The sequence below is a fragment of the Falco rusticolus genome, chromosome Z (assembly GCF_015220075.1).
Source record: "Falco rusticolus isolate bFalRus1 chromosome Z, bFalRus1.pri, whole genome shotgun sequence".
Taxonomy (NCBI): Eukaryota; Metazoa; Chordata; class Aves; order Falconiformes; family Falconidae; genus Falco; species Falco rusticolus.
Genome location: NC_051210.1, coordinates 2,382,084 through 2,402,406, shown reverse-complemented (window position 1 = coordinate 2,402,406; position 20,323 = coordinate 2,382,084). Strand labels below are relative to the sequence as shown.

Sequence of the window (20,323 nt, the reverse complement as noted above, 5' to 3'; positions counted from 1 at the left end):
CCAACATAGCTGAGCTCTGATTCAGATTTCTTGGTAATAACCACCCCAAAGTATAACATTTCTCCTCCCAAAGTGGACAGAAGTTTGTGGAACGTCTTTGTACCTGAAGGAAACAGGGAAATTCAGAGACAAACCATCCTGGCCGCCTTCACTTTCTTCCTTCTCCTCATCCTGTGGAAACAGTGTTAGCAACACTTTCCATGGTGCCTTGCCTCAGCTCACCTCTCTCCTTGGATGCTCTCCTCTGGAAGTAGGAAGATGGGCTACCAGAGCCCTACTGGTTTTTTGGTTGTTTTTTTTTTTTTTTTTAATTAATTAATAAAAATTAACTACTGTTCCACAGTAATCATTTGTCACTATGTAGGAAGGTCTGTTATCCTGGTAAAACAACTTGTGATGCTCAAGCTTGTTCATTCTTAAGGAGGCTGGTGCCCTGGCTGGCCTGCCCGGTGCGGGTAACAGCAGCGCTCTTGACACAGCAGCTCCTGACAAAGAAGTACACGCCTGGGATACCTGTTTTTCTTAAGCAGATGCACGTTTGCACTCGGCGAGCTTGTCTTCACAGTTGTGATCCCTGAACGTGTTAGCATAATCCTAAAATCGTGCACCCCCTGGGGTTTCTTCTGCTGCTTAGTGTAGCCAGCACGGGCAGATAGTGAATTCAAGCTGGAACTGCAGTTCAGGTGAGTGTATCATTTAGCCTGCAGACTCAGAAGCCTCAGAGTGTCTGGTGGCATTTATGAGCTACAGATACTGACGTTTCCCTGCACCTCCATGGCTGCAGACACACCGCAGGATTTTTCAGTGCTGTGGTCAGACAGCTGGCTGGGTGGGATGCTACTCACTGGTGGGCTCCTCACTGAAACTTCCATGTGCCAGCCCACCTCCATCCCACTCCCTCCCTCTTTCAGTTATCCACACCTCTCTCTGGCTGATGATATTTTTGTACATGTTTCTGTGGTTTTGTCCTATCGATCCAGATTCATCCCTGCACGTGCCAGCAGAAAATTCCTGCTAGCCTTCGTAGGGGCAGCCTCTTGGCAGCCTCCACCTTCAGGAACTGAGCCTCGGCTTTTGCTGGTGCTGGAGAGCCAGACCAAGCCTTAGGGTCAGAAATGACATTTCTAGGTGGTTGCATTGACTTGCTGAACAAATATAGGAAATTGCAGTCTTTCTTCACGATCTGTTAGGTAGAGCAAGGTCGGTAACTCTTTCCCGGCGAGCAGAGCACTGGTGATTCATTGCTAGTCCCGGTCGGTGCCTCGGTGATAGAGGCAGAATATCTGCAGAAGCGCTGACCTCCATAAATCAGTTTTGCAAACTGCACATGAGAGCAGAGGCAAGAGGTAATGAAAGGAGGAAATATTCTTGCTTTTGGATACGTCTGCCACCATGAAATCTGTGTTTTGCAGGGTTTTCCCAAGGCAGCACAGCCTGTCAAGCTGCAGAGACTCTGGGCTGGAAGCGAGCACCTGCTGGGGCTGGCTGTCCTAAAGATAATGATTTCACAGAGCAGCATCAGCTGTAGTGACCTCCTAGGGAGAACTGAGAGCAGGGAGCATGGGCTGGGGGTGAGGAGGAGAGGGGCCAGCCAGTTAAATGAGGGTTTGTGTGAGAAGGGAGATCAAAATGGCAAAGATAAAATAGTGATAAGTTTGAAGGAGATGAGGAAAACAGATGAGGAAAAGTCAGATTGAGATGATGGAGAAAGTGGGCAGGAGAGGACTGGATTTTACATTTGAACATTAAGTTGTCTTCCTTCCTTTAGTGGAAGTATGTCAGAAGAGGAGTTCAAACTCAATAGTTAGAATAAAATAGAAATAAAAAATGAGACAGTGCAGAATCATGCTGACACTTTTCATGTCAATATAAACAGTGCTGTTTGATACAGTAATGGTTTTCCTTTTTTTGTGAATATGATATACACTGCATCCCGGATCGTGAGGTGCTTTGTGTGCTGCTGCTTGAATAAGTGAGTCCATAAGTGAAAACTGAATTACAAAAAAAAAAAAAAAAAAAATTCAGCATTGATAGACAGCTCTTGAGCAACATGCAGGGAAATACAGGATGTTTGTGTGAAACCTTTTATGGATGATGGCATCCATCCACCAGCTGTACAACTCTGTAAATAGGTTTATACAACTCTATGACTATGGAGTATATAGGATGACCTGTGCTATATGGCGGGGCCATGCTGCAAACCAGTTTGCCTCTCTGCCTGTCTGGGAGTGTACACACGCAGACATACTTGCCGCTAAGTAAACATTTATATATAACTGGTTTATGCACCCTGCTACTGCATGGGTACAAAATGATTGCAGGGAAACAATCCTGCAGACCTAACATATAATATTGCAGATGGTTGTAATGGCATTGATCATATCCATTCTTTAAAAGGTGGGTTGCCCGACTAATTCTTGTTTCTGTTTTTCTCCTTGAATCCTAGCAGAAAATGGACCCCGTCTACTTGTGGTAGCAGAGCAAGCTAAAATCTTCTCACACCGGGGTGGCAATGTCACACTGCCATGTAAATTTTACCATGAACACACATCAACAGCTGGCTCAGGAACCCACAAAATCCGGGTCAAGTGGACCAAACTCACCTCAGATTACCTCAAAGAAGTGGACGTCTTTGTTGCAATGGGACACCACAGAAAGAGCTACGGAAACTACCAAGGCAGAGTGTTTCTGAGGGAAAGCAGTGAAAACGATGCCTCTCTTATAATCACAAATATAATACTGGAGGATTATGGAAGATATAAGTGTGAGGTTATTGAAGGATTAGAGGATGACACAGCAGTGGTAGCTCTGAATTTGGAAGGTAGGTAACACCTGAATTATACATAAATTCAGATTTGCATGGTGTTAAGGAATACCTGGGGTTTTTGTCCTAATACTGCTGGTATTGTATTGTCAGTGATCCCAGCAAACTGAGAAGTTGGATTCATTGTGCTCTGGGGATCTTGGCCTGACAGCCCATGACAGTGATCATAAATTAGAAGAACATTAGGACTTCTATAACTTATGCTACCATATGGCATATTCAGCTCCCAGTGAGACCCGGTGCGAGGGGACCCAAAAAAGAATGACCAAAGATAGTATGAAGAACTCTGTATGTTTTTAATTTGCTCCTATCACTTTACAGAAGTCATTGCATGTTTTTACAGGAGACTTAGGCAAAATTGTATTAAATATTCCCGTAACAGCCATTTTACAGAACTTCAGGCCATTTTAGATTAACAAGCAAATACAAATCTTCTTACAAAGGCAAAAAATATTAAAGTAGTTTTCCAGAGACAATGGTGTTGGTTTTTTCCAGCCTTATAATTACATAAAAAAGATCTCTATATTGCCTGCCAGGACGACTCCAACATATAGTCTGTAGTCATTTCCTTCAGCAATATTCGTGAAAACAGTAGAGTACAAATCATTAGGAAAATTAGTGAAACAGGTTTCAAGAGGGCCAAATATTCAGCATTCCTTTACTCTTAGGAAATTCAGATAAATTTTATGAGGTTCAATGCATGTAAACCAGCATTTTTCCTCTTCCCTCAAAATACTGCACTGAGCTAGGCAGTAACCTGAACATTGCATGAAGATGTCTCCCTCACCCTCACGCTTACCAGGAAGCATGAGCCAGAGAGAACTTCATAACAGCCATGTTATCTGTGAAAAGTAGTGAGGGAGAAAAAGAAAAGAAGAAAAGCAAACCCTTGGCTCTCACACCTCTAAGTGGGTGAAATAGGTGGCTCTTTCACTGAGGGTTATTGTGCATCGTGATGGTTATATAGTTACCCTGCAAAGTAATACTGGCTGAGTGGTTCTTGGAACCAAATAAATGTCATGGGCTTAGCTTACTCCTTTACATCCATTTTTCCATTCCTGGTTGGAGGCTGCTGAAGCCTTCCGTTTCTATGTGCAGAAAGGACCTGCACAGTTTCTGTGCCGGCAGGATAGTCAACTTAGGTTGTTTCACCTCATGTAATCCATCTTTAATAGGAATGCACACTGTTCTTTTCAAACTTATGAGATAAAGCAATCAAGGATGCTCAATGTATTCATTAATATTATTTTGGCAGTTTGCTTACATCCTAAGTACATACCTCTCACCAGGCTTCGAGATATTCCAGATAAGTAACTATATATCTTGTTCCCCATCAGATCCTGGGGTTTGCCTGCGTTTTACGGCATTATGGGGTTTTTTTGGCAGTGTAAAAGGGTCAGAGCCAGTGTAAAGCCTTTGAAGTGTTCATCACACCACACGTCTGGATCAGATACTTGTCTGGTGCCACTTAGCATTTTGCCCCTGAAGCAAAAGTTCATTATCTTTCTGCTGTTGAAAGTGTTGAAAATGAGGATGTTCCAGTACAAATGCTTTGTGCTGTGCCAGGAGAGCCTGGGGAAGGGGAGATGCTGACGGCTGTAGCGGCAGGTTGGGAGGTTTTGCCTGAAGCTCGGTGCTTTTGCATGTGCGCAGACCTGCATTTGAAAGGCAATATTTGGTTGACACTAGAGTAAGAAAGCAATGAGAAATCTTTACTGCATTCAGTAACACAGCTGAAAAAAGGAGATTTTCTATGTATTGTTACCGCGACTGTTTTGTGGTATAGCACCAGCCCACTGGATACAAGGTCTGGGTCCCACCTCCTGGTAGACACTGTCCCCTCTAGCTTACTGCTGTTACCCTACAGTGTCTCTCTCTGAAATATGCCAACTCCAGCCCGTCCTGTATGACAGCACCATTCCTTCCTGTTCCCCACCCCCACCCCCTCCAAAACAAGGAAATTCATAAGGATGGGAGGAATCTTATGTCTTCAACCAAGTATGTTCCAATCTGTGCTCAAAGGAAAGTTTTAATATTTTAACTAGTGTCTGGCTAACGTAAGGAACAATGTCGTTTTAATGGTTTTTGTCAGACATGGGACGTGTAAGGCTGTTCCCTCCTGACGTTATAGAGTGATGTTTCCTAAACTGACAGGAAAACTTCATTTGTGAAAGCCCAAGGTAAAATGTAACCTTTAGGTTACTGTCTCAGTGTCGGTCCTGCGTATGGCAGCTAAATCCAGTCACTCTGGGTCTAGGTTATAGTAAAGTTTCCTTCTAAAATGATGATTAAAATACACTTCTGTTTACAACGGGCATATATAGGTGATGGAACATACTCTGTCTGCATCTCCTGTGTATATTTTTCACCTCATTTGCAGCTCTCTGTAGTGCTGGCTTTAACTGCCGTTTCATGTCTCTGAGCCATGCAGAACAGATCAAGGAAAAAAAAAAAATCAATCTTTGGAGAAAAAGAAAAATCTATCAGCCCATCGCAACATCCTACATTTGTTATAAATAATAAGGTTAATCTCACAGTGGGAAGGATTTGCATCAATATCTTGATGTCCTGAGATGATGGCCCTAAGGATGTTAACTGGCAGCAAAACAAAACCATTTATAACCAGGAATGCCCACTAGCAGTGCGAAACAGCTGATCGCTCCAGTGTGAGCCTACTGTACAAACGGTATAGCTTTGGCTAGGCAAAAAGCCTGTTAATATATCAATATGAAAATAGTTGGCCTCTACCTCAGTGGACCTTTTTCTTCTCCAAATGAGATAGTGCTTTATTCTTATAGACTTAAAGGCCTCCTAGGATTGTCATTAAATAGACTGTTTGTAATGATTGGGTACTTTTAGCTTTGAAAAAGCAGTGGAATTAGGTTCGGTCTCTGTTTGTTATATACCTTAACATGTTTTTGGTGTGTTTTCTTTACTATTATTTAATGCAGAACCATGCCATTTCCCCCTACACTAGTGAGACAGTGCTGTCTAGCAGCTAAAGGTCGGGACTGGGATTCACTCACCATTTCGCAGCCACCAGCTTTAAGAACTATTCAGTCATGTCAGAGTATCATCCTGTTTGTAGCCTGAAGTACCAGGACTGGTCTAAGGGCAGGAGGGTTGGTCTGGGCACGGTGGCCACAAGAAATGTCAAGCACGGCAGAGAGCAGGACGCTTTGTACGTTGGCCTTGTCACCAGATCCATTTTCTCACGAACCTGGCCTTACTCTCCTCCTGCACAGAAAGTATAGATCATTAGCTTTACACTCTTCTGAGAGTCAAAACCTTAACAAATTAAGCAGTCTCCTATGGCAGGTAGCTATTGTTGCCCAAGTCATAAGTAAAGAAAGGTTTCTCAGCTTACATTAGATTTTCTTTATGTTGGTGATTTACTGCGCTAGACTAAATTTTCTTTATGTTAGTGCTTTACTATTTCCCCTTCTTAGCAATACTAGGCACTGTGATGGATCTGGCCACATCAGGTTTGTGTGCTTCAGCTTCCCGGGCATGCAAAGGCTCCAGCACTGGCCCTCGATTCTACTGCTGAGGCACAGATTTTGTGTGCTGTTTGTTTGTGAGATTCATGGGCCAGGTGACAAAGAAAGCGGAACAACACGACAGCGCCAAAGGCAGATTTTTGCTCTATTAGAATTTTTTTTAATAGTCTCTGTCTCCAGGGAGAGGTGATAACTGAACACATTAGTTTTGCGATACAGGCTATCAAATAATTACTTTGTACCTTCAATAGTACCAGAAATAGGCAGATCTAGGTAAAGCCATTAAAAATCTTGGTGGGAAGCTGCTTCTAGATTGAAGGCAACTCTTTGGGTGGCTCCACAGGAACCAAAAAACCCATCAGGTTTTATGGTCTTGCTTAGAGGTATGTTAGCTTTTATGTTCAAGACAGAGTTAGAAAAAGAACAGGCATCTCTTTCCAAATCAGACTTTCTAGTTCAAAATACATCAAACAAATCCATAAGCTTCATATAAAAAGTTCTTCCGAAGTGTCATAGCAATCATTTTCTAATCTAGTCATTCACTATTAAGCTGGGTATAAACAATGGGGATTTCATAGCTTAAGCCAATATGAAACCAGCTCCATGCTCTCAACAGCAGGAGAGATCAGACCTAGCATAATACTGTGTGTCATACTGGTTTATTCTGTGTGTTGCTGCTACAGTCATACACGAAGAGCTATTTTAAATATCCTTTGTGTGGCAATCTGTTGTACTCTCTACTATAACACTGATTTTATAGGACACACTATTTGTGGATCCCTAGAAGACAGCAAAAAGCCTTGTAAAAGACAACAGGAGTTTGTTAAGAGTCAGTCAGTCATGACAGACCGATGTAATTCTTTCTGTGAGACGGTAACAGGTCTTTGCAGACACAGCTGTGTTTACAAGTGCTGTGAGTAATGGCACCTGAAAGATGCAGGTGAAGTAAAAAGTTCAAAATACAGCAGCAAAAAACTATCTGGAAATAATGACCCAAAAGGAAAATGCTAAAAGAATTAGGACTAGTTAGCCTAAGGAGAGCCAGGAAAGACAACAGCCTCCAAATTTTGCTAAAGACTATGGAAAAATAAGGGAATAATCTGTTCCCAGGCCAGATAAGCCTAGTTCGTATGCCTGCATTAGTCAGAAATAAGCAGCCCCACTGACAGGTCGGTTATGGGATGCGGTGGGCTGAACAAACACCACCTCAGGCTTCAGGTTCATTTTTAAGGAGACTGATACCTGCCGGCAGCCAGTGTCCCACCCTGTGGCTGAATGATCAGGTATCTGACAGTCCTGACAGGCAGACAAATGGGGGTAGAATCCCAAAGAAAGAGAGGGATTTGGCGCTTTTTATACAATTTTAGAAATGCAGCATGGAAATTTTTGCCATCAGGTGTATGACCTGCCAGCATAAAACTGTACCCTACAGTGCAGTATATAGCAAACACTACTGTTACCCCGTGTTTACACTGGCTACAGGAAATCTTACTTTTCTCTTTGGGGTAGAACTCAAAGAAGTCCATTTCTTTACCCTGGCTGTAAAAAGATCTTTTTCTTCCACATGGGTCAACAGAAAATTGTGTTATTTTGATGTGTAAATACTCTTAAAACTGCTAATTGTGCATGGTGGTGGCTTAATAGATACCCATAAATTGTTACAGGAGTTGAGCTTTCTAAGGTTATTTCCTCACTTTGTTGTCTTGGGTAACCATTGCAGCCCCTTGCGCTGGCAACATGCCTGTAGCGACTGAGTAATCGCAAAGAACTTGCACTGAATTTTAGGGATTACCTGCTCGTTAGACTCTGAAATGCAAGTAGTTTATGGAGGACACGCAAATATCACCTCTTTTGCACTCCGTAAAATGCACAGTAACCTAAGCAGAGCTGTGCATTTGTGGAACTGAATGTAAGGCATTCATGGAAATACAGGTGTGCATATGGGGACGGCACGTTATACATGCGGTTCTTGTGTTCCAGTTTGGTAGAAATCCTAATTTCCATTACAACAGTCATTTTCTGGACTGTGATTGCATTGCCACAGGTGCATTCAGCAAGCCTCATCTGGCCCTCCTCTTTCACCGAGAGATTTACTCTCCACTGAATTGATGTGTCTCAGGTTCTTCTGCTCTTGCTTGGAGGAAAGGAGGCCCTTCCCTGGGGGTAGGACCTGTTCCAGAGAACCGCATGGCTGGGAGAGGAGCCACACTGTGAAGTCGGTGTTGTAAATTAATATTCCCCATCCAGGCTCCACAAGTGGCTCAGCTGCTTCCTTAGGGTAGGGAGCCGAATCACTAAGGTCAAGTTAAGGCCCCTCAGCTCAGTCTTCCCACAGACTGACCAGAATTTAACCATCTGAGGCTGGAAATTTTTATTTTCCTCCATTCTTTAGGCTGTATTTGTTCACGTTTGGAAGCGGGTGTTTTGTCTAGTGGTAAAACACAGGGTTGGAGTCAGGAGTTTAGGTTCGGTCTTTAGTTTGGGAACAGTAACAATCCTCAGGACAGCTTTTGTCCTTTCGGGAACAGATGGGATGGATTATCTTTTGATAGGTTATAAGATTCAAGGCTGAAGAAGATGTTTGGCAATTAACTAGAAAGTTCGGTACTCCTAAATTGTAACAAAAGGAAGATGAATAGTAAGATCTAACTATAAATTTCAGCTAGGTTTGATAAGGAAATGAAGAAGAAAAATAATACTAAAGATGCAAGACAGTGCAAAGCTCACATACCCAGTCAATTTAGCTCTATAAAATCAACAATGGCCACCCCCATCTGCAGGGTGAAATTAATGTTAATCAGTTGCAGGCTTGTACTGCAGATGAACTCAAACAAAATTCAGCTTCTATGTAGTCTACCCAAATATAGCCCAAAGCTAATATTACAGTTTTGTGCATATTTATGTTATTAAAACATTATGTCCTGAACTGTCAATTTCAAATAGCTTTGTAACAAATTTACATACATATTTAACGCCTTTTAAAAAGCGATTTTGGAAACCTTAAGGAATCCATTTCAGTAATTTCCAATTAATTGTTGCTCAGTTTTTGTAATTATGTAAGTTTAGAACTTGATTAAAAAATAAACATCTCTGATTAATTTAGGGATTTTTTAACATGTATATGCAAATCAGACACAGGTACTGGCCAAGGAATTGGTTGTCTGGGGAAGTGTAGTTCTGGAAAAATAGTAAGTATTGGATTTCTAATAAAGTAATAAAGCTTGGACTCCTCTGACATTTGCTACATTTTTATTATAGCCAGTGATAGTTCTAACCATTAGCACTGAAGGGGAACAAATACTTCTTAAAAAAAGAGGCGAGGAGGAGGAGGGGAAAACATAGATCCAGAAAAATATAAGACGTCTACAGCTTTTATTTATGAATTACAGTTAAAAGTACATGTTCTGTTACATTACATTCATGCTTTATAGTTGAGAACGGCTAATAACTGAAAAGCCCTTTGACAAAGGATTTACAAGAGGAAAGAACCTCAGCAGACACTAGTTAATTGCTGAAGGAGAGCAAAATATTGTTTATTATTACCCTGCCAAGTTTAGATTTGCATGCTTTATTTTCCTGGACCAAGTCACTGAGGTTTAGTAATAACAAAGATTCTGTTTAACGAAAATAACACTTCTTGGACGATAGATGGGCGAGGGAGAGAGGGAAGGAAGGGAGGCATTAAGATACCAGTGGAATAGGCACCGAAGTGGGTTTGCATGTTCAGAAAGAACTGCTTCTTGCATGTCCGTCATGTAATTTCTCTATCCTGTGCTACATTGCCCTGGAGAGAAGGGACTTGTTAGAGGCAGAAGAATTCATCAGCAGGGAGAAAGTAAAAAGAAGGATGGATGTTTACACTGGTGTAAAGTTTTTGGCTCATCTCATGCGTTGTGTTGTCTTCAGTCCCTCTGCATCCTACGGCACTTAGTTCTACAGAGATGTTTGAGAGTAAACATTTTGAGCTGGATCTTCCCTGATGCCGTTTTATTTCAGCTTATTATGAAACTGGGCTAAAGCCAACTGTAAAATTTAGATCTGGGTTAAGTTTCTGAACCTTGCCAAAGATTTGATCCAAACTTTTGTTTCAAGTCTCTCTCTTCACTTTTATCAGAGCCACATGGGGGTGTTGGGGGGGTGGTGTGTGTGTCTTCAGCATTTTTTGAAAGATATTTCGTGCTTTAAGAAGTAATCTTTAACTGCAGATCTTTTTCATAAAGGTGGAAAATGCACTGTGGAAAGATCTGTCAGGTAAGGGCAATGACTTCAATGAAATGTTGCTGCTGAAACAGTTCCGGAGGTGTCCCCGCATTGCCCATCTCCACTTGGATGCCCTCTGCTGTGAGGTCTCTCTGCCATACTTGTCTGCGGTGGCTCTCCACCGATGAGCAGCAGACAAGGCTTTGGGCCAGCTGCCTCTCTGGGGTTGAAGGGAGCATCTGGCAGGTCCATGCTCCTTGCGCAGCGGCTCTGGCAGGCGCCCTTCGGTTTGGCGGCAGTGCTTCTGGCAGCCGTAGGGGTAGCGAGGGAAGGTGGTGTTCCACGTGGCTTCCCTGCTAGGGTTGTCTTAGGTTGCGGCATGCTGTGTGCTACATGGCTCGCCATCTGCAGTTCAGGAAACCTGACTTCTGCTCAAGGAACCGTGCTCCCTGATGCCCTCTATGAGGAGCTCACCCGCCTTGGGTGGTGACAAACTGCCAAAAACCAGCTGGAAAACAGCCGAGAAGTCTCCCTAAAACCACACAGGACTTCACTGATTTTATTTCCCCATAGATTCCCTACTTCAAGACCTCAGGACACTGAAATTATGACTCCTGCCAATCCAGCCTTGAAATGTTACCGTTAAGCCAGGCACGAAATAACTTCCCATTCCTAGGATAATGTGAAATAAAATAAAAGCAAACAAACAAAACCCAACTGTCTTGAACCTCTTGGGAAATCTTGGCAATGCAAAGACCATATCATTCTTTTATGTCAATCAAACCACTTTTAATGTCTATGTGTAAAAAGAAATAGTTCACGTACCTCTGTACTACAATTTCTTCTTTCTAAACGACTGCCAGAAAATACCATCCCACAAAAAAATAGAACCAGGCTGGGCTTTAATTTTCTTTTTTTAAAATGAGAAAATGATCTTAACAGCTGATAAACTGGAAAAATACGTAGCTGCAAAACTTCAGCCATCTCTGCCCGTCTTTAGGCACTCTGGGAGTGCACGTGGGAGAGGTGACAGTGGGGACAGAGAGGCTGCAGATGGGAGCAGCGTGCAGACCTGGCACGGTTCCTGCTGGGAAAGGGATGAGGTTACGGGGAGAGGAGCTGGCTAGGAAGGCGGCAGCCCTATCCCCTTCTCAAACCTAATGGCTGATGTGTGCTGACTGTGCTTTTCCCCAGAAGTAAAACCGCTTATCAGCCTGACACACATCATGGAGTTAACCTTTCTTTCTCCTTCTGGTGACTGTGCATGCTGCTTCCCTTTCTTCTGCTCTTGCAGTGCCTAGTAACTCACCCTCTTTCTACCACTTCAGGTGTTGTGTTCCCTTACGCTCCGCGGCTGGGTCGTTACAACTTAAACTTCCACGAGGCTCAGCGAGCGTGTCTGGACCAAGACTCTGTTATCGCCTCCTTTGACCAGCTCTACGATGCCTGGAGGTCAGGGCTGGACTGGTGCAACGCCGGCTGGCTCAGCGATGGCTCCGTGCAGTACCCCATCACTAAGCCCAGGGAGCCCTGCGGAGGGAAGAACACAGTGCCTGGGGTCAGGAATTACGGGTTCTGGGATAAAGATAAAAGCCGATACGATGTCTTCTGTTTTACTTCAAACTTCAATGGTAAGAGTCTTCCTCTTCACCCCTACCTTGTAAACGACTCGTTCTGTGCTTAGGAAACTCCAACGGCAGCAAGTAATGTTTGAATTCTCAAAGCTTATGTTAGGCTCGGAAAATGTTGTTGAATTTACGAGGACACATGCACAGAGTGAAGTTGTCTTTGCCACATGTTCACATAGATTGTTTTTACAATTCAGAACTTGTATTGGCAGGAGTTTCTAATATCTCCACTTTCACCCCGTTAAAATTTATATGTACTCTTTTAATGTTGATACAAGCCCAGTTTATTTCAGTTACAGTGATGAAGAAACCTGTAATTCATTAATTGAGCTTTCCTGTTTAATTCAGTTATAATTATGATGCTTTAGAACTTAAACATATAATCCAAACAAAATTCTGATCTCTACTTCAGCTCTGCTGTTGTGTCAAGCAGCTCCTACTTCTGTACCAGGTCTAATATGACTAATACTTCCTTATCAGCAAAGCTATTTCTAGCTTTTATGCCTAACAATTTAGATTCCTAATCTTAGTACACTGCCAAAAGCCTGTTCACTTCTTCTCTGAGCCTGGTCTGCACTAAACCTTATTTTAGCAATTGCAGGCTTTTTTTGCTATTACTAGATGTTACTTTAGGTATGAAATGACTTGATCTCAGCTTGCTATTATTTCAGGTTTAATCTAGTGGCTGAAAAGGATTTAGAAAGCATTGCTGTGAATGAAAGGAATGCTGCAAGTAAACACGTGCAAAAGGAAACTACAATCCTCTACAGCATCATACTTGCAGATAATTCCTATGCAACTTTGCACATTTGGCTTGCAGCCCACCCAGACCACGGAGCATGGCCTTTTTTGTTTCTGCACAGATTGCTTATCCACAATGAGGCATTTTTGTCCTACAGCACACCAAAAAATAAAGATTAGCCTTGCTCTCAGGATATATGCCCTAGTGTTAATAGTGCTCCACCCTCTCAAAAAAACCCCCCGATCTTCAAATCAACAATATTAAATTAGGGTGGATGCAGTCCAAAACAAAGTTTAGGTGATTTTTGTTGTGCTGCATCATTCCCTGAAATGCTGGCTCATTTTTTTCTTGCTTCATTATCCAACACAAAATCCTGTATGAGCTCATCTCTTATGTGCAGATTTAACACTGTACTATAGAAATAGTACTGAGGGGAAGATAAAAGGAAAAAGAATTAAAATGTAATAGCTGCACTACCTACGATGCTTGCGGAGGAAACATTTCTCACTACTGGTCACTAACCACCACCCTCTTCCACACTAGCCACTGGACAGTATCTCTTAAGGAAAGAGAAAAATCATTCTGGGGAGAAAAAAAAAAAAAAAAAAAAAAAAAAGTACTGACAGATACATGTGGTCTGTGCATTGATACAGCAAGAGAGAGGGAGAAAGAGGGTTTAAGTAAGGTGAGGATAAGTTATACAGGTAGCAGAGAAATCAAAGACAAGACACTGAAATTAATTTCATCCTTGGTGAGTCTGTTAAACTGACCTCCTGTTAAAGTGCCTGTTAAAGACAGAGTACCGTGCAGCGATAGGATGACCTATAGAGCTGAGCAGCACCTTTTCCAGCGCGCTGCAGCTCAGTGCCATGTAAGTCTCTCAAGGTGTCAGCAGAAAATCTGGACTTCTGCTTCTCTCGGCATCCATTTCCTTCATCAGCAGCTCACCAGGTGATGTTATGCTCACACGTCCCTGCTGTCTGTGTCCTCTGCTACTCGTGTCCCTGGCTTACCGAAATACCCAGTCACTCTCTCAAAACGCCAGCTTCCTATTTTCAGCTCAACACTTCAGGCAGTTCACGTATGCTTAACAGCTTACATTAGCTTTCTCACTGTAAATGGAAGAGCTTATAATAACCCTTTTTGCCACCAGGTTGCAGTTGCCAAAGATGGTGGCTATAGGCAAAGAGCTATTTCTGCAACACCCGATATTGATTCTTTCAGCTCAGGAACAGCCAAGGAAAATGAGAAGTGGTTAGGACACCATGCATTTCCAGCGGTGGCAGTGACTGCTGGAGTCTCCTGACAGTATGAAACAGAGAAGCCTTCAGCTTTATGTGAGGGAGCTGGAAAAAATGCCAGGAGCCCCAGGATCAGGGGAGCATAAAGTGAACTAAAAAAAAAAAAAGAACCCAAAGATTGTGGGGTCTACTATGAATAAAGAGGGTGCGTGGGGTTTAGATTTCTGCTAACTGGGTTAATTAAGGGAAATAAATCCCCAAAATACATTATGATCTCAGGCATCATACCAAAAAAAACCCCCAAAAAACCCCAAAAAACACACACACACACACAAAAAGGTTTTACACTGGGTTTTAAATAACTCAGCAGTCAGACCAAAAGGTCTGTCTAACACACATGCAAAGCTTGTTTTTTACCTGAAGAAGAAAGACAGCAAAATTACATTCAGGCATTAAGGTGAAAAAAGAAAATGTTGTCATGAATTAAGTGATTTCAAATCCAGATTCAGTGTTTTCACTCTGGAACTGTGGGAACCCATCTGTGATGAGCAGCATACACCAAAAAATACTGACTGGTAAAAGGGGTTTTATATCGTTAGCGAAGAATTCTACATGCACTCCTGTTACGTGCACAGGGAAACTGCTCTAGCAGATTGTCTGCAATACAATATAAAATAATCTGAGTACTTTCTGAAATTACCCTCTACAGCGTCTTTTCTGAGACTCGTGTAAGTGCAATACTTGAACATTTTGTTCTGTCTGTATAACTGCTTTATACTCCAGTCTTTCCATTGGCTCACAGAGGAACTGTTCAGGTTTTGTGTCTGTGCAACAAAGCCAAAAATCTGAAAATCTTTCATATACTTAGTATACAGTATACCACTTACCAGTTTATAAGAATATATAGTAATGCGTTTCATAAAACAATGCAAAGAATAACATTAACATAATGCTGTCCATGAAATCCATCAAAATATTGTGAAAGAACATAATTTTTCTGCCTGCATAGAGATAACCATTGCATGGCAACATGTTTCCCTACCTGCTTTTATGTTCCTCGTGTTGATAAAGGCTATTGAAAATGAATATACACAAGTGGGAACTATCCAACTTAAATTAGGAAATTCCATGCTGGAATTTCCTGACGTCTGAGGGCTCAGCTCTGCTCCTTCACAGCTGATTTATCCTTCACTTTTCCTTCTGAGTAGGAGCCACTTCAGTCCATGTTCTCTGTAGGAAAGCTGAAGGTTCCTGCCCCATGTGGTGGGACAACCTGCCACAATGTAGTTTTGCAGGGGCTGCAGACCACCCCAGTTTCTCTCCCTGCCCTGTCCCAAGGAATAGGGATGCCCATCTTCCATACATTCCCTCTAGAAGGTTCATTTGGGTTTCTACACACCAGTTCAGGGGGAATAAATGCAGAATCCTTTTGTTGCAGTTTCCCCCACAGAGCCCAAAAGGCACAGGATAAAGAATATATAATGCTAGAGCTGAGTGGTTATTCTTTGCTTAATTTCAAAGGCTTCCTGAAGGAGAACAGTGGGTTTCTCAAAGGAAAAACCATGGGAATCTTTTGCACTGAAAACAGCATGTTGAGTGAGCTAAACATAAACATGTCTAACATCTCCTCTATAATTAGGCATTTTCAAAGAAGGAAAGGTGTAAGTAGAGCTTGTATCACACTTTTGCCTCATTAACATGCATTTTGTTATATACTTTGCGCACAGAACAACAGTGCATAATTTGTTTGTTACCAGCTCTAGCAGGATCAAGTAAAAGTATCACATTAACAAAGTTAAGAACACAAAGAATAAATTTTAGTGATCATGTTAGAAATGCAGCTGCAAACCACCCATCTGTTACAGCAATGCATGTGATAAGCTAACCACCTCTGCCATTTAAATAAGAGAAAGGTATAACAATTTGTCTCTGAATGATGCCTGCTGACTGCTCCTCTGACCATTGCAGAATATTTTATCACTGGGAACGTGTAGCCATTGTTCCAAAAAGAGAAACAAGCCCACCCAAAATCAAACTACGTGCCCTCTTCTTTGAAGTGGTTGCCTCTGAGTCACTGGAGTCACTGCTGGTATTGGGGGGTGGGGGCACTGGAAGAGGGTTTTTAAAAAATATTCCCCCCTATATTTAATGTAGCCATTCAAAATCAGTTACCTGAGATGATCAGTGGAGATCAAAACACTTATCAGGACCTGGTGATTAAAGGAAGGGAAAGCATCTAACTTCACACAAATTTTTAGCATGTTCTTAAACTCTGAGGAGCAGCGGCCTCGCTCAGCCGTTGGGCATCGCTGTGAGATATGCTGGGTCCAGCCTGCGGAGCAGACGACGGGGTCTGTGTGTTGTGCCAGCCACAGATATACCCCACCAGCTGCTGAGAATGCCTGCTGTGGCCATATGAAACCGCAAGTCAGAGCATATTACACAGTAAAACAACTGATTTCTGTGGCTGTGAGCTTTTCAGCGTACGCATCGATTGCTGCCCGCGGAGGCAGCCCTGCACTCGGCGTGCCTCCCGTGCGTGCTGCCACCCACCAGGCAGGTCTTCTGCTCCTCTGCCCCTGCACAGCGTTGAAGCCATGAGGCTGAGCAAGGGGCTGCCCCAGTGAAACCAGTAAGCTGTTGGGAGTAGTCTTAGGGCTGAGCACAAGCCCTTGGGGGCTTGATGGCTGGCCGCATGTGGAGGTGTCCTCTCCGGGAGCTCCACCAAGAACACCCTTCCCAGGGCATTGCCTTAACACCTTCTGCAGAAAATAACGCAGGGGGTGGCACTGCCTTTCTGTGCCACTGAGGATGATGGCACACTGTCTAGCATACCCAGCCACAAGATAAAAGCTTACTAATACATCTCCCAGTTGAGAACTGAGCTTGGACAGATCTCCAAGGGTGGTGCATGCCTCAAACTCCCACAGTCACAAAGGTGTAGGCTATTTAGGTCAAGTGCTCAAATTTTCCTCTTTAAGCTGTTCTGTTACAGCAAAAGTGAGTTATAAATAATATAAATAATTAATCTGATATACAATTTTATATAAATTATTCTGTATGGTTTCATTTTTTACATATAATATAATAATATGAATGTAAATTTAGAAAAAATAAAAATATATATAGTATAAATAAAGATATTGGTATAAATAAATAAATAAATGGGCTAAAATAGCCATTATAGATGGGGTTTGATTAGGTTTGCGTAAACCCTCTGCACCATTATTTAGATGTGAGAACTCAAATCAAGCAAGCTTATCCTCTGTAGGAGTGACCCAACTACCAGATACTAATGACAGCGAGACAGTTAATGCCTCCCTCTCCTTCCACATCGATTAATAAGTACTAAGATTGAACAGTTAGGAACCCTTTTAACCTATTAGCAGGAGAAACCCATCAAATATGTACCGAGTGTATTAACAACATTTTATTTAATCAGACATTCTGGATACACACTGCACCCCTGTGGGGTTTACTTTTAAAGTTCTCCTATTTAAGGAAGGGGCAGAGTATAGGAGATTTTATTACTGGCGTCATATGTCAAAAGCCTGACCTTACTGCAAATCCCTAGGAAATTACATTCCATTGACATATGGTTTGAAGAGCAACTAATAAGCTAGGTGAAGTTTACATACTATCAGTTCAAATCCCTCTTACCCTAAGTCTGAAATCCTGTTTGCTTTGGGGAAACCTCTTAATAACATAGTAGGAACAGGTTCCCTCTTAATAAACATTCCCTTTAGCAACACCTTGTAAATGCTCTCAACCTGGTGAAATGGAGTTCAGCAAGCATTTTACAAAGGGGTGGATTATCTACTCTCAACAGTTTTCTGCGGAAATACTGCAGATACTGTCTCTGACAGCAATGAAATCTTTTTCAAGTTTCTTCTCCACCACAGCTGCAATGTAAACTCCTTTTTTTTTAAAAAAAAAAAATGTTCTTTCATAGTATACAATTTCCAAGCTTTACACAAAGGTAATTCGATTACCTTTATATCATCATCTGACCTGACTTTTCTACACTGAGAAAAAAGCTGCATGTTTTTTGCAGGGATCCGGAGCTAACATAATTCTTCATCTCGCTCACTGCTTTATCTTCCCCAAGAAAGTAATCTGAAACTGAGCAGAATTCTGTTTGTGTGCTTACCTGTTTTTTTATGAGGAAGAAAAAGGATAGTATTCAGGGGCACATTCTTAATTTTGCTTTACATTCTTAATAATTCTTAAGAAGTAAAGAGTGTGCTCTGGAATTAGAAGATCCCCACATGACTAAATTCCTTTGTTTTTCATCTAACTTGTCTCTTACAGGACAGCCAGATTGAAAAGCAGTGATAGTTTTTGGAAATCATTATTCCTTTAAAAAAAAAAAAAAAATCTTGCAATTAATTTCTACCCCACCCCTGGTTAATTGTCAAATCAGTGATGATAAATAACCCTAAGTATAATGAACGAAAGGCTTACAATGAATTGCCTTGATAAATGAAATTGTTAGTATTATTGCTGATTATGGATTAGTAGGGGAGACTTCCTTTTTGAGCTTTACTCACTGCATATGTTTTCATTACGCTGAGAGGGAGGCACATTTTTCTTAGCAGCGCTATCAGTTCAATGCCATCTCACAGTGAAGATATACCCTTTGATGCCTAAAGAGAAACAGGACTGCAGAACTGCTGCACGTGGTTTTGACACTGCTAATGAAGACTTACGACAGACATGGTTTTGATCTACCACAGGCTCAAACTTTGCTTCTAAGGAGCTGTGCAATATCTCAGCTTTCTTACAAAAAAAAAAAAAAAAAAGTGCTTGTACTTAATCAGAAGCAAGGTCACCGCCTTGTCAGAGAATAAGACTGTGTGCGTTAGCTCCAGCCACCCTCACCCAAATACTATCAGAGGCCAGGTCTTGCTATGCCATGTTTCTGAGAGGAAAACCCCTGTGGGTTTTAGGCTAATGCTGGGAGCGTGATGTAGAAGTGCACTGCTTTGGATGTTTAACTGGTTTCCCTTCTCCGGCAGTAATCTACAGCTGTATCGGGTCCGCTTTGCCTGAAATCTACACGGTTCCTTAGAGGTTTCACTGGATTATCATTGTCACCATGTTGCTAAACACATCTGGTACCATAAAGTTGAATTCAGAGCAGGGGCCCTCCTCCGAATCCCGGGGTGTCTTCCATAATCCCTCTCCCCTGATCTTTTTCCTCCTGTTTTCCTGCACCTGAGGATGAAAATGAATACACTGAATACAAGTGAGGGTAGGGATGCCATACCATGCTAAGTTAGCAGAAATAAATACAGCACTACTCTCTTTTTGTTCAAATAGTCTCTTTTAGCTACCTGGCTGCTTTTTTTTTTTTTTTTTTTTCTCCCCCCTCCTGATGTTTACCAACTCATCATACTAAAAAATTAAGATCTTTTTAACAGCACAACATCCAGCTTGCACAGTCCAGATCCAACCACTCTTTGATACGGTTCTGCAGTGGAACATCTCCATTTCTCCTCAAAAGCCACCGTTACATTATCACACCATCTGAATCATGTTGCTGATGGCCCTTTTCCCCTTCTTTCTCTTACTAGGTCGTTTTTACTACCTAATTCACCCGACCAAGCTGACCTACGATGAAGCCGTCCAGGCGTGCTTGAAGGATGGAGCTCAGATTGCTAAAGTTGGCCAGATATTTGCTGCCTGGAAGCTCCTGGGGTACGACCGCTGCGATGCTGGCTGGCTGGCTGACGGCAGCGTCCGCTACCCCATCTCCAGGCCAAGGAAACGCTGCAGTCCTAACGAAGCAGCTGTTCGCTTTGTAGGCTTCCCTGATAAAAAGCACAAGCTGTATGGTGTCTACTGTTTCAGAGCATACAACTGAAAATACCTAGAGCACAAAAGTTTTAAATCCATTAAGAACATGTGAAATTTTTTTTTTTTATATGAACTCATGCAAGTTACCAAAACTGTGATAAACCTTTTTTACTTACTGTAAAGAGTCATTTTCATAAACTCAACCCATTAATTTGTTTGGGGTTTGGGTTTTTTTTTTGGTTGGTTTTTTTTTTTTTTTTTTTTTGGCTTTCGTATTTTTGTAAAAGTATCATTCCATAGATATTTTAAATTAATATAATTTAATGGAAGCTCTAGGTAAGAAAGTTTTAGAGCCAAATTCTTTAAGCTACATCACTCCAATGAAATAT

At 42.0% G+C, this 20,323-nt stretch overlaps 1 protein-coding gene across 1 annotated transcript in view; it reads left to right on the top strand.

The window, feature by feature from the left end:
* HAPLN1 (hyaluronan and proteoglycan link protein 1) overlaps window positions 1-20,088 on the top strand; it is a 29,615-nt gene extending 9,527 nt beyond the window's left edge. The window contains exons 2-4 of the mRNA XM_037373953.1: window positions 2,447-2,821; window positions 11,853-12,155; window positions 19,712-20,088. Of these exons, the coding sequence (XP_037229850.1) occupies window positions 2,447-2,821; window positions 11,853-12,155; window positions 19,712-20,001 (968 nt within the window). The 3' untranslated portion in view covers window positions 20,002-20,088. The remainder of the gene's footprint in view (window positions 1-2,446; window positions 2,822-11,852; window positions 12,156-19,711) is intronic.
* Window positions 20,089-20,323: the final 235 nt, after the last annotated feature.